A 15,529-nucleotide genomic window follows, 5' to 3' on the forward strand; every position below is an offset into this window, starting at 1 on the left:
GATGCTTTATTCAGAGATAGACCATGACCAAATGGAAGAATTTTTCTAGATCTTTTAGCTCCCCAAACAAACCCTTCTTAGACTGAATCAGCTGATTTTCCTCAGATGAGATTTGGATTCTAAGAGAGTAAAATATACACAAATTAAAAAGGGAAAGGTCAAGAGATAACAATCTCTTTTCCTTAATACTTACATCTGGACTGGAATGGGCAATAATTTATGGTCCAGAGGCAGCTTAAGAGTTAAACTTTAGCTGAGCCTAGACATTTACTTTTCAACTGTACTATAACTATTGGTTGCAATACCAGAACAAAGTGACAAGACTACCTTTTCAGTATCTATTTGGTGTCACAGTGAAACACCTACACTGGTGTTCAGTTAAAAATGGGCTGTGGTTGTCCTCATCTTCTCTCTTGGTCCTCCGCTACCTGAGAGATGCCCAAGGTCTAGGACTGATCTTGGCTTTCTGGATAGAAGCTGTGCAGGTCAGATGTAGAGAAAGAAGGTCCTAGAGAAAGAAATTTTATCCTAGGGAAGGAGTGGTTCAAGACAATAAATATTGTCCTGGAGGACAGATGGCAGGAAGAGCAATACAGAGGCGGGCAAGTGAGGGACTAAACCTGGGGCCCCTTCCCTTCTACCTGCTCCCTATCAGTCCTCTGTCCTTGACCCTCCATCTGTCTCATAGGTATTAAGTTGGTTACACCAGGAACTTCTGAAAGTAGATGAGGCCCAAACTGGTTCTGGGAGAAATCTTGATAGTAACTGTAAGGGTAACTGTTCACCCATAGTAATGACCAAAGCAAAGAGCATTTTTAAATCAGATAATAAGAACAAAGCTTGGAAGGGTTTTTAAAAGGGAAGGAATGTGGTCAGAGTGACTTTGTACTGGGCGACTTTTCATGCATGGCTCTTCATAGGTCATGAGACAAAATTATTTGGATTGGTGAATAATGTCAAATAGATACCAATAGGTGCTTAAAAGTGGTGGAGTATATTGAATACTGATTATGGAAATCACCAACCATATCCTTATTATAAACATTATTTAGTATGACTTTTATTCATTTAACCTGCCTCCCTCTGCTCCCTTTTTCCCACTCTGGAAAATATTTTTATGGAATTGTAATTAATACAAGTAAAGTATTTCAGAGTAACATACTTTTTAAAAATGTTTAAACACTTCAGATGACATGGCAATGGGACGTTTTGGAGAATCAGTTTTGCGGCCTTCTAGTAGTATAAACTCTCCCTTGTTGACATCTTTCATGCTGGTGCTTAATGTTTTTGTGTTGTGGGTTCTAAAGTACCAGGTCACCAGGGAATTTGCAGTAGGCGTTCAAGTCACTTACAGGCAAATCATCTGAGACATCCTCTGACCATAAGTGAGCTAAAGTAGGAATTAGTAACAGTTTAAATGAAGAAAACTGAAACATTTCAAAATTAAACACTATTTAAAAACTTTTAGGTCAAAAAATCAGAGCTAGAATTATAGTTTATTTAGAATTTAATGCAATGAGAACAGTAATAAACCTATCCCATAGGTATTAATGGGGATTCAGATGAAAATACGAGCTCTTGATGCTGACCTCAAAAGGATAAAAATCAATGTCTGACAAACTAACTTTTGTTGCCTCCATCAATAAAGGTTACGGATGACCCTTCCCTTGTGGTAATACTGCTCCTCCTGCTCAACCTCCTCCCTTCCCATGAGCTTGTCCTCCCCATCCCAGTGACAGCTGAGACCTTGTCATTACCAGTCACTGCAGCTCCAAGCCATTTTGTTCCCTCCCAGATTTTCACTGCTCTGTCCTATTCACTTCCTTGTACACACCATTAATGCTCTTGTCCTCATCCTGCTTTGCTATGCTGACCTAGCTAAGCCACTGTCTTGTTCAGTCTGGCTCTGCTAGTTCCCAGCACTTTAAAGTCATGACTGCAAGTCTTCAGTGGGCAATCACTCATTCACTCCTCCCCTTACCTCCTGTTGCTCTCAGCCGATGCCCCTACTTCCTCGTTGGACAAGAAGATGGAAGCAACGGGAGGAATCCACATGTGCTCCACTCCATGTCAATCTACCCACTATCTGCCAGTATTTATGTCCCTCAGTAAAAGACAAAAACAAAAGCTAAAAAAACCCATACAACAAAATAAATTTTTGAATGGGAGCCCTATTCCTGGGTGCAAGCCCCAGTCTGGGACAGTCTGCTGGCAGGTCACACAGCCTCCTGTGCCTACCTCCATGGTTGTCCCACCGAGTCAGCCCCATCCTCCACGTTAGCCTCCACCCAGCCCCGCCCTAACCAAAACTTTAGAAGCTTTATAAGTATTTCCAGGCAGTGTGGAGCATTTTCAACAAACCCAGGGCAGCCTCCAGCCAGCCAGGCTCTAGCCTGGGCAGTAAATGTGGTATATCCCAGGTGCCAATGACTACATCTGTTTTGAGTGATATGACCCAGAACTGTTGTTTCTTCCCTTAGGCCTTGTTATTGTTGCTCTATGAGTTTGCCAGGGCAGTTATAAAACATACCACAAACTGAGGGTCTTAACAGAAATGTATTGTTTTACAGTTCTGGAGGCAGAATTCTGAGATCTAGGTGTCCGCAGGGCACATTTCTGAAGGCACTAGGGAAGGATCTGTTCCAGGCCTGTCTCCCAGCTTCTGATAGTTCCTTGGCTTGTGGCAGCCATCACTCTTCCTCACGTGGCCTTCTCCCTGTGTGCATGTTTATGTCTAAATGTCCCCTTTAAAAATAAATAAATAAATAAATAAATAAATAAATAAATAAATAAATAAATATCCCCTTTTAATAAGCATACCAATCTTATTGGGTTAGAGGCCCACCCTACTCTAATATGACCTCAACTAACTACATCTGCTAACTATTTCCAAGCAAAGTCACGTGCACAGGTACTGAGGGTTAAGAACTCAGTGTATCTTTTTTCAGTCTCATGTTGGAAAATACTGTCTCTGCACTGATGGTGGCCAGATTTTTAACTTCAGCTTGGCCTTTAGACCTCAGAATTTCAGACTGTCATATGCAACTGCTTACTTGACATTTCTTTCCATGTGTGAAACTTAATAGGCATCTCAAATTTAACATGTTTAACACCTAAGTCCTCCTTTCCTTCTCCCCCACCCAGGTCTACCCACACTGTTATACAACATACTCTGATTTCATATTCACACCTGTCCATCAGCAAATCCTGACTCACTATCACCTCAGCAGCAACCCTGGTCCAACTCACCAACATCTCTCACCTGCAGTGGGCTCCCTGCTTCCACCCTTGTCTCTCTTCAGTCCATTGTCTAAAGAAGCCAGAGGAGATGGATTCTGGTACAGTGTAAGTCGAATCTCGTGTCTCTCATCTCACTCGGAGCAAAGCCCGAGTCCTTACAATGGGCTACAGAGCCCTCCTGCTCCCTGCCTAGGTTCATTTACCTGGAACAGCTTCCACTCTCTCTTCATTGACCTCCTACCGCTCTTCCCCTTGTGTCTTCTGCTGTTGCACACCTGTCTCTTCGCTGTTTGTGGAATGTACTCCTTTTGTTCCTCCCTCAGAACTTTTCCGCTTGCTGTTCTCTCTTCCTGGCAAGTGCTTCCCCGGGAATCCATAGATATCTACATGACTCACTCCTCAACTCTGTCAGGTCTCCGCTCAAATAGAACTTCATAAATAAGCTTCATCTGGCTGCCATATATATATTTGAAATGACTCACCCCCTGCAAAGCACATACAAATGCATGTCCTTGTCCCTCTTCTTTGATGTTTTCCCACTAGTATTTAACTCTGGTGTATGCCATGGTTTACCAGGGACAGCCCTGCTTTATACCTGTTGTAGAGCAGCTAACACCTATTATTTTTAGCTCCCCCTTCTACTGTCAATAGTGTCTCAGCTTGGTTGGGACCTCTGGCTGGAGCACAGAAAAGGAAAGCCCCAGGGAACTGTAAAGGAATGGAGTGAGACAGAAAGAGAGGGAGAACTTCAGGAAAGTGACCACACAGTATTGATTATGAACTCCTCCCAATCAGCATACCAACTACTTTGAAGAATGAAGAAAACGATAAGCCACTGCCCAGCGTTTGGACTGTCCACTGAGTGGTGCACCAACACAGGAAAGATCCCAGTGGCTCAGCAAAAAAAAATGTTTTTAATTTTTTATTGAAGTGTAGTTGATTTACAATGTTAGTTTAAGGTATATAGCAAAGTGAAAGAAATTGAATATAGTTCCCTGTGCTATACAGTAGGTCCTTGCTGTTTATATATAATAATGTGTGTCTGTTAATCCTCAACCCCTTGGCTCAGCAAAAGTTTTGAAAACTGACATTGGAAGGACAGCCCACAGAGGCCAAGTTGGAATATGTGACCTTGACCCATCCAGATAAATTGCCTACTAAAACAAAAATACCAATATTTGCCTTAGAATTTAAATAAGATCCAGAGTCATGTAATATTCAAAATATCCAGAATACAATGAAAGATTACTTGGCATATTAAGAACCACAGAAATATTCCCTCTCATGAAAAAAGACAAAGTATACATTTATGTTGATAACATAAAAATATGCAGAAAAAGTAAAATTCATAACACCAAGAACAGAACTGGTTCTTTCAAAATACTGATAAAAGTAGACAAACCTCTGTAACTCCTCTGAATAATAAAAAGAAAACCAGAAACACATAAACAAGAGGTTTCTATCCAACAATACAGATATTTTAAAATTATACTAAGCACAACTGTTTACCAATTCATTTGAACATCCAGATGGAAAGGATAACTTTCAAGGAAAATGTAAATCAGCAAAATATACTCACAAGGATGTACATATTAATCTAGATGGACTATCTGTTGCTATGTTAGTCATCCTCAATCCCTGTGGCCATATGTCCACTGCAGGTTGGGGCGCTTCTGCTTCATGTCCACTTTGCTCTGGAATCCAGGCTGATGGAGATCCTCTAGCCAGGACATTGGCAGTCACATGGCCAAGCCTATATGGTAGGAGGGAGGTATAATCCTATTCCAGGGAAGGGCAACAGATACATGTGAACAACAAAGCAGTCTCTCTTGTGGTTTAAAATATAGTTTAACCATAATCATGAAATAAGTAGAAAGGATTGTGAAAAATCTACACCCCATTTCACAAAATAAAGAATAAATAAGAAATGCAGGACCCAAAAGCTTTTATGAGTGAAATCTGTCAAACTTTCAAGAAACAGACAAAAGGTCAGTGTTTTCTAATATGTTTCCCACTCCTGGGCATATACCCAGAAGGAAACCCTACTCCAAAAATTCACTTGCACCCCAATGTTCATAGAAGCACTATTTACAATAGCCAAGAAATGGAAACAGCCTAAATGTCCATTGACAGATGACTGGATAAAGAAGAAGTGGTATATTTATACAATGAAATACTATTTGGCCATAAAAATGACAACATAATGCCATTTGCAGCAACATGGATGCTCCTGGAGAATGTCATTCTAAGTGAAGTAAGCCAGAAAAAGAAAGAAAAATACCATATGAGATCGCTCATATGTGGAATCTTTAAAAAAAAAAAGACAAATGAACTTAAATATAAAACAGAAACAGTACAAACTTGTGGTTGCCAGGGGGGAGGAGGGTGGGAAGGGACAGACTGGGAGTTCGACATTGGTAGATACTGACAGATATATATAGAATAGAAAAACAAGTTTATACTGTGTAGCACAAGGAAATATATACAAGTTCTTGTGGTAGCTCACAGGAAAAAAGAGTATGAAAATGAATATATGTATATTCATTTGTGACTGAAAAATTGTGCTGTACACCAGAAATTGACACAACATTGTAAACTGTAAGTAAATAAACAACAAAAAATAGGTTAAGGGAAGAAAATCACTTGATTATTTCAGTGGATACAAAAAAGACATGTTTGAAAAACTCAACATTCTTTTTCAAAGTTCTTAGTAAAATAGTAGTGCAGTGAAAAGTTCTATAACCTAATAAAGATAATTTAAAGTTAAAATGCTTCCAGTAGGAACAAGACAAAGATGCCCACCATTACTGTGGTTATTCATTTTACTCCAGGCTCTAGCTAATGTAAGAAGACAAAAAAAAAAAAAAAAAAAAAAAAAAAAAAAAAGAAAAGAAAAGAAAAGAAAAGAAGAATAAATATTAGAACGGAAGACAGAAAACTATCATTATTTGTAAACCATGATGACTACCTAGAAAACAGAAGACATCAATTGAAAAATGAACGTAATGAGTCTAGTAAGGTGTCCAGTTACAAGATGTAAACATACATAAACCCACCAAGGGTTTCCAGTCACCAAGTAGAACATGTAATGAGTAAAATAACTCATTTAAATAAAATAGAAACATGATATTTATGATATATAAATATTATAAAATATCTAGGAATAAACAGAAAATAGCTAAAATTTATAAGTGAAATATAAGAATTTCTGATGGACATAAAGGATTAAACTAATGGAATGACATATTCTATCAGTGTCAGTAAATTAGTGTAATCAAAATCCTAACCCTACCTGGGGGGAAACAACACATTTATTCTTACTTTATTTTTCAAATAAAAATTGTATACATTTAAGGTGTACAACATGATGATTTGATATACATATACATAGTGAAATGATTTCTACAGTCAAGTTAATTAACATATCCATCTCCTCGCGTAGCTATCATTTTTTTGTGTATGTGGTGACAGCATCTGAAATCTACTCTCTTGGCAAATTTCCAGCTTTCAATACAGTATTATCTACAGTCACCATGCTGTACAACAGCTCTCTAGAGCCTATTCATCTTACCCAACTACAACTTTATAACCTTTTACCAACATCTTCCCTTTTCCCCCACTTCCTTTTGCTGGGCAACCACCGTTCTACCCTCTGCTTCTATGTATTTGAGGTTTTCAGTTTCCACATATAAGTGAGATTATGCAGTTGTTTTCTTTCTGTGTCTGGCTTTTTCAACCTATGCATGGATTAAGATTTTGACACATTTTATTCTTTTTTACACATTTATTCTTAAATTCTAATATACGGCATGAGAATATCCAAGAAAATTTTGAAGGGAAAAAAAGATAATAAATACACACTAAGGAATTAGCGTAACTAAAACAATGTAGTGTTAGGACAGGAATAGACAGATTATATATATGACAACTTAATATTTGAAAAGGGTAGAATTTCTAATCATTGAAGTAAAGGATGGAGTATTCTATGGATAGTGTGGGGTAAATAGCTAGCCATTTAGAAGAAAATAGTTGTTATCCCTACCTCCACATTCTATGCATAAGTCAGTCCCCAAGAAAGACTGGAGTTGAAGGAGCACATTTTGATAAATGTTGATTTCCTACTGGCTATGTCGAATTTGAGGAATTTGTGGATGTGTTCAGTAGGAAGTTGGCTCTGTTGGTATAATGCTCAACAGAGTGGGCTTGAGTCCGTCATTTGGGAGTCAGCAATGCAAAGACAGTAACTGAAGTCATGAGAGTAGGTGAGACTGTCTGGAGAGAAGAGGATGGAGAGTGAGAAAAGAATTGGCAAAGGTCGCACATGACTTCCTGCTCCCTCAAATCCTATGGATATGCTTTAGTCCCTGTCTTTCTGAACCCACTGCTGCACTGTGATAGTATTATCCATTCCTTCCTGTGAAACTGAACTCTCCAGGTCCTCCATTCTCTCCTTCTAAGTTTGCTTTCCCTTTTTTGTACAACCTAAACTTTGTTGTTCCCCAGGGAAGACTAAAGAGACTCTATGTTGAGCTATCAGGAAAAACTTCCGGAGCCACATTGTCTCTAGGATCAGGAAGCTACTTACAGATTTTGGAAGCTGTTGGTTTCAGAACTTGATAGAAATGAGGGAGAAATCCATGCAGATATCTCAAGAAAGAGAATTCCACATTGAGTGAAGAGCAAGTACAAAGGCCCTGAGGTGTGAGGTGTGACCGCACTGGGTGTATGTGATGAACAGGAAAGAATAGCTCAGGCAACAAGTGACAGTGCAACAAGTTAAATTTCTGATGCCTAGTAGACATTCATATGGAGATGTCAGGTAGGCAGCTGGCTATAAAAGTCTGGGGTCCATGGGAAAGAGACAAACTGAAGATACAAATTCAGGACTCATTGGCTTTACAGACGCTATTTACAGCCATGGGACTGAATGAAGCCACCAAGAGAATTACCGTAACTGAAGAAAAGTTAATCAGGCTCTGAGGAGTGTTTTAAGGAGGATAGAGTGCGTGTTAAATGCTGTTGCATTGTTGGTCCTCCCTCCCTCCCTCCCTTATTCACTTGTGACTATAAACTCAGCCTACCTATGCCCAGACTCAGAATCAAACATATGTCTTTTTTTTTTTGAACCATCCCCTAAATATATTCCAATCTGGGCTCCACACTCTAAGTGATCCTGACACTAAACGTACACCATAGTAGGACTTGAAAAAACTACTAGGCAATTTAGTCTGGGGAAAGAAGACTTTCCAAGGAAGCCAACAGTTGTAATCAGCTACTTGGTATCTCTCTGAAGAAAACAAAAACACGAATTTGAAAACATACACAGACCCTGATGTTCATAGCAGCACTATTTACGACAGCCAGGACATGGAAACAACCTGAATTTCCATCAACAGATGACTGGGTAAAGAAGATGTGGTATATTTATACAATAGAATACTACTCAGCCATAAAAAAGAACAAAATAATGCCATTTTCAACAGCATGGATGGACTTGGAGGGTATTATGATAAGTGAAATAAGTCAGAGAAAGACAAATACTGTATGACATCCCTTACATGTGGAATCTAAAATATACAACAAACTAGTGAATACAACAAAAAAAGAAGCAGATTCACAGACACAGAACAAACTAGTGGTTACCAACGGGGAGAGGGAAGAGGGGAGAGACAAGATAAGGGTAGGGGATTAAGAGATACAAACTACTATGTAAAAATAGATAAGCAACAAGGATATATTGTACAGCACAGGGAATTATAGCCATTATTTTGTAATAACTTAAGATGGAGTATAGTCTATAAAAATACCAAATCACTACGTTGTACATCTGAAATTAATATAATACTGTAAATTAACCATACTTCAATTAAAAAAACAAAAGAAGGTATTTAATTTACAATGCTTAATTTTTTAAAGAAAAGATCCTTAACGAAGAATTGCAATTCAGATTTAGGCTTGACAGAACCAATTTTTCCAAAAGTATGGAACTCCCAGGCACTTGTGAGGTCTCTGGGACTTTCAGCATGGTGACCATATGATTTTCAAAAGTCATATTCTCTTTCTGGGTTTAAGATCCTGGTGAATACTATTGTGCATAGTACATGTCATACCTAATTGATATTCCTGGTAGTGGTTGCTACTCTGCGGTTACAGACTCCTCTGGAAACAGCTACAACACACACTTGGAATCTCACAGTCACATAATCAACTATTTTACTAAATACAAGCATAATTTCATCCACATACAGCTAAAGAAAACATTTTTTTTTCACATTTCATTACAGTGCACAACAAAGTGAGGAAAGGTATACAGTACATTTTATTCTGAAATATGAGACAATCTAATCCAACATGCAGCTGTGGTCTTTGTTACAAGGTAGTTTATCTTCTCTTTACCTATGTAGTAAAATAGCTTCTAAAGCTTTACCCTTAATATTGTATTAACACCTGATTTTTTCACACATTTTCTAAAACCCACTTGTTGCAGTGACCACAGCACTGAATTCTACTAAAATGATTTTTAAAGTTTCTAGAACTTGTTGAAGCAGTTAAGCTCAGCCACTTCTGCTGGATCTATGCTGCGTATTTTCAAATCTGCCTTAAAAAGTGCAAGGACTGGGGAAAGTGTACATACGGTATATTTAAGTCAAGAAAACTATAGTTTTGTTTCTATCCTTTTTTTGAACTGAGAATCCAGTCAAGTATCATTTAGCCACTGGATAATCTTGCTTTCAGACTCTTCTAAACATAATTAAGGACAGTAGTTGATGAAACTTTGTGTTACCCCAATGTATTATGTTTCATTTGCCTTCTACAACCACAAAGCTGGGAACTTAATAGCTCCACCCAAACCAGGTCATGTTAAATGTGGAGATGGTGATTGGCTCGCTTTTGTAGTTGATGCTGCAGGTAGGTAGGTCCAAGGTGCTTTGTTTCCATAATTTTCATTATTTGGGTGAAGCCGGCTTTTTTATTCCGGCTGAAGTAGATCCCCCCAAATTCCAGATTCAGTTACATTCATCCTGAAGTTCAATAATACATCTCAAGGAAATATATACAAGATCTTGTGGTAGCTCACAGTGAAAAAGAATGCAACAATGAACATATGTAAGTTCATGTATAACTGAAAAATTGTGCTCTACACTGGAATTTGACACAACATTGTAAAATGCGTATCACTCAATAAAAAATGTTAAAAAAGATATATCTCAAAGCAATTTACCATTCTCAGGCTTTCCTTTCACAATGGATATGAGAAACCTGACTCTCATCAGAATTGTTTTCTTACTGTGAAAACTAAGGCTTTGTCTAGCTGAACTGGCTCCAATTCAAAAAATAATTTAAAGCATCACCTCTCTTTAAGAAGATAATGGAACCTCAAGCCAAGCATTCCAATTTTCTGATGCAGTTAGCTGTCTGTTCACCTGAGAATTAAGAGCTGACTTTCTAGGGTAGACAGAAACCCAGTGTAGGTATATGGCAAACAAGTGGCCAAGGTCATTGTGAGGTGAGTATTTTATCCCCATCCCACTCCCCATTGCTGTATTTGGTTCCTTTCAATAATATATCCACTGTGTTCCAGTGATAAGAACACTTAGAGCCCACACAGTTCCAATGTGTTTTTCAGTTGTACAATTACTCACTTGTGTAAAATCCTTGTGACAATAATACCTGAATGAGTTTTACCTTTGATTCAACCCCAGGTTCCCTCAGGATTATAGCTGAGTTGTAATCAACGAGGAAACATATCCTAACATGTAGAGAATATTTATTTACAGTCATATCTCTTCCAAAGTAAACAAGTTAGTAACAGTTTATTCATCGGACAGCAGGATGACGCGGTGAAACAAGAACCAGGAGCCAGGAGACCTCACCTTGGCCAACTGAGTCTCCTGACTCTTAGTTTATTTTTTCATAAAATGGGGAAGAAAACCTCAGGGCTCTTTCTGGAGACAATCCCTGCCTTGTTGCCGCCAATGCACCTGAAGAGCCAGTGAACCCACGGGCACGGTCAGAGGGAAAAGAGGGAATGGTGTTTGGGTTACAGTGTTTCTTTCTTCTCCTCTCATGATAATTTGCTTGGGACAGTTTCTTACACACAGCTTGTTATTTCTATTACAAGGGTATACATTTTTTAATGTAATAATAACAGTGTGTAAATAGCCTCCCTTTTCACATTCACACCATTTTTATTAGAACATCAAGCCTTGAAAGGGTCTTAGTAAATAGCTGGTCCATGCCCCTCATTTTCCAGATGAGCTGTTTAGAAGCTAACCGGTACCTCTTAACCAAAGCCAGCACATACATTTGGTGTAGGGTACTCTCATGGATGAAGCTGATCTCATAGTCTTTGTTAGTTTTGTTAATTGTTCCCAGCATGTTACTTTTCTCCTCTATACATATTTCTTTATGATCGTGACCTATGAAAGAGCTGAAATATCAAGAAAGAGTTTTCCTGTCTGTGAGTGTATTTTCCTGGGGCTTAGCTCCCCAAACCTCAGCTCCTGGACATGTGGTCCACAAAGGGCACACAGAGCAGCCACTGCCCGGCATATGCCACAAATCAGTGCCTCACCCGTGTCAGTCCCATGTACAGAGCCCAGGCTCCCCCATCCCCCCACTCACTGCCTGTCAGAGGGCCCCTTGGGAAGGAGGCTCACTTGGTATCCAATATGGAGGTTCAGTTCTCTTCAGTCACACGACGATCACTTTAAGTTCATGGGAGAGCATGTTTTGAAAATGAAAGGGCTAACTAGCACAAACATCTTCTCTCTGATTTGACAACCTCTTCTGAAGAGTGAACCACATTTGGTACAAATCCACTCTTCACCCCTTCCCAGCCCTCCTGGATAGAAATATCCCCCCTTTTAACCAGCTCATATATGTCTCTGGTGAGGTCTGTGAAGGCTTTCTCCACATTAATGGCATCTCGGGCTGACGTCTCAATGTACTTCATGCCATATGCAGCAGCCAGTTTCTCCGCCTCGTGGCGAGTCACTTGCCTCTGTGTATCCAGGTCACACTTGTGACCCACGAGAACAAATACAATTTGGTAGGGCTGAACGTGTACTTTAGTCTCTTCTAACCACTCATGGACATTCTGGAAGGACCTGCGGTTGGTAATGTCAAATAAGAGAAGACCACCTACTGAGTTCCTGTAGTAGGCACGAGTGATGGATCTAAAACACAAGAAAGAAGTAAAGAATAAAGGCCATGCCCAAACTCCTGCACTTCAACAAATTCAGTGTATTCTGCAGCCTCTGGTTACTGACACCATCCTTCAGTGAAAATGATTTTCTTTTCTTTAACAAGAGAATGTAAATGTCATGCCATAATAATAATGATACATGAATTTTCACTTGGGCAAAACTTTAAGATGGCATCTTCTAGAAATAAGTGTTACCTAAGTAACAGGTAATCATGAAGCAAAATGAAATAATGAATGTTAAAGTATTCTGTGACCTGGAGAGTTCGTGACAAATTATAGTAGTTGAAACAGGATTTTTTTAAAAAATAAAAAATGAATTTATGATAGGTGACAGAAAATGCTTATAAGTAGATAGGTATATTACAATATACTCCATTTTCCCATTTCCCATTACCATCTTTGTCTTTCTATTATTACGATTATTTCTATTTTAATCTACTTCCTGGCATATTTCAAAGAGGCTGGCGAAGGAGTCATCAGCTGGGAAAAAACTGTCTAAACAGCCAAAGCTACCCCTTAAAATGACATGATTTATTTAAAACATTGTAAGTAGAATATTTCTAAAACCTATTATGCATTTTCTGTACTTCTTAAACAGAAGAAACCTCGTATATTTCAACTTCTTGATTTGGGGAACTTCATTATCAATATGCACTATGGTAGTTTTCTTAGAGTGTATTAGACGGTGCAGAACGATTTACTTGTACAATCACTTGCTTTAGACTACCACGCTTTTTGATCTATGTCTTTTTTTAGTTTTTCTTTCTCTTTGGATGAAGGAGATAAACAATGAGGGACTCAATAGCTTAAGGTTTAGGGCGAGTGGCCCAATGATAACAGAACAAATACTGTCCAGGGAATGAAAGTGCAAGCTAGATGATGCTAAGAACAAACTTTAAATGAGTTCAAGTCTCCAGAAGCAGGCAAATCAGCCCTGGGGACTGAAAGCATTTCTAATTCCATTATGTTTGAAGATTCATGGAACAGATCCTGTAGGTGTACAGAAAATTCTACATGAACAAAGATTTTGATTCATGAACAGCTTGATTCAAGGTATCAAAAAGCAAGCTGTAGTCAAAACTCTAAAGTACCTTATTACTTAATGGTTTATGAGTATTTTCAAAGTAGCGAAGCCCTTTCTAAGTACAACATGAAGCTACACAAAGATTAAAACCTCCTGTGCTTTGAACCTGTGATTGCATTTTTCATATTATAAGTGGAGAAAGGTGTCTTTTATATGTTTATTGGAATTTCTTTCTGCATGAACACCCTTTTCATATTCACTGATTATTTTTAATTGGGTGATATTGATTTCTAACAGCTCTTTATATATTGAGTATTAATCCTTTTCTATCACAGGTTCAAAGTGAACCTGTACAAGGATATTTGTGGAAGTAGGGAGGTGGATACAACTGAAGTTTGAAGTTTTCTCTTCTCCCTCCCTCTCTCCAACCACCTAACCAGTATTTCCTATGCTCAATTAGTGTTCAAGAGATAAATGAATAAATGATTCTAAATATGAGCTACTGAGTCCCCTTAATCTAGTTCCTGCTGCTCTTACATGACTTTGGCTCAAAGTTTTCTGTGTACACTGCTCTCTCTCACTTCTGTCTGTATCCATGCTGTTTCCTCTCCCTGGGCTTTTCCTATCTTTGCCTGGGTAGTCATACTCATCAGGCCTCATCCTCTCCAGCTGGCAAAGGGTTGTAAGAGAAAATTAAACCTGTTCTGCTAGCACAGAAGTTCTAAGAGGGAAATGTTTGTGTCTATTTTGTTTACATAGCATCCCCTTGCATGAGTTTCCTTGGGCTGTTTCCCCAGAAACAGCACAATGTCTGGCATATAGTGGATGATCGTTGAATGTGTGCTGCTTGCAAGAAGGAATCAATCATCTGTGTCTATTTCATATGCAAATATACATGTGTATATATATATATATTTGTATTTGTATCTATATTTAGATCTATATCTTTATATCTAGCTATCTTTAGCTCTTTCTCTACATCATCTATCTATATATGTCAGTTATGTTAGAATGAACTACAGTGATCAATTCCAGCTAGTTTATCAGCCACCAAGGGGCAGGTTGGTGGAGTAGTGGTGCAAGCAGTATGTCTTAATGACTGGCCTTCCCTGCCAGTGCACAGCTTTCCCTGCACTGAACTCCTGGCTAGCTGAAGGTGAGCTTGTGCAGAAACCCTCAGACCTTCGGTATCATCCCTAAAAGCCACGACCAGGTCCAGGAAGTCCTCTTTCCCCAGGGCCTGTGCGAGCCCCAAAGACCCTCCCACTGCTCGCGGGCCCATGCTACGCTCCCACCTGAACCTCTCTTGACCCGCGGTATCCCAGATCTGGAGCTTGATGCGTTTTCCTGGCTCGATCTCCACCAGACGGGAGAAAAAATCCACCCCCACCGTGGGGTCCGAAACCTGGGCGAAGCGGCCTTCGGTGAAGCGGCGGATCAGACAGGACTTGCCCACCGTGGAATCCCCGATGACAATGAGCCGGAACTGGTACAGCCAGATGGCCTCCATGGCCGGAGCTCGGCAGGTCTCCTTGGCCTGGGCTGTGGGCGGCGAGAGGGGCGCCCCGCCGAGGCCTTGGAGAGCGTGGCTCTGTCCTAATCTAGATCAGCCAGGAGCGCATCGCTGGCCTGGGAGCCTGAGGCGAAGGTAGGCCCAGGCGCAAGGAGAGCAGAGGGATGGATGCTGCGCTCACAGAAGTGATGAAATGGCAGCAGCATCAGCACCACGCACTCTGACTCATCACTGACAACAGGGTTACTGTAATCCTCCACGTAGAGGCGACTCCCAGGGCCGCACTGTCTGTAAGAGGAGCGCACACAGAAATGGCTGCAAAAGCAGTTCGTTCCCTTCCTTTTTTTCCCCCCCAATATATATTTTATTGAAGTATAGTCAGTTTACAATGTTGTGTCAATTTGTGGTGTACAGCACAATGCTTTAGTCATACATGAACATACATATATTCGTCTTTATATTCTTTTTCACTGTAAGTTACAAGATATCAAATATAGTTCCCTGTGCTATATGGTATAATCTTTTTGTTTATTTATTTTATATA

At 39.5% G+C, this 15,529-nt stretch overlaps 1 protein-coding gene across 1 annotated transcript; it reads right to left on the reverse strand.

The window, feature by feature from the left end:
- Positions 1–8,381: 8,381 nt before the first annotated feature.
- On the reverse strand, positions 8,382–15,191 carry RAB39B (RAB39B, member RAS oncogene family). Its single transcript, XM_010967095.3, has 2 exons — positions 14,768–15,191; positions 8,382–12,419 (listed from the first exon to the last, which is right to left on the reverse strand). Exons 1-2 carry the CDS (start codon positions 14,980–14,982, stop codon positions 11,993–11,995), a joined length of 642 nt encoding a protein of 213 aa, XP_010965397.1. The 5' UTR covers positions 14,983–15,191; the 3' UTR covers positions 8,382–11,992.
- Positions 15,192–15,529: the final 338 nt, after the last annotated feature.

This window comes from Camelus bactrianus, chromosome X, assembly GCF_048773025.1.
Source record: "Camelus bactrianus isolate YW-2024 breed Bactrian camel chromosome X, ASM4877302v1, whole genome shotgun sequence".
Lineage (NCBI taxonomy): Eukaryota > Metazoa > Chordata > Mammalia > Artiodactyla > Camelidae > Camelus > Camelus bactrianus.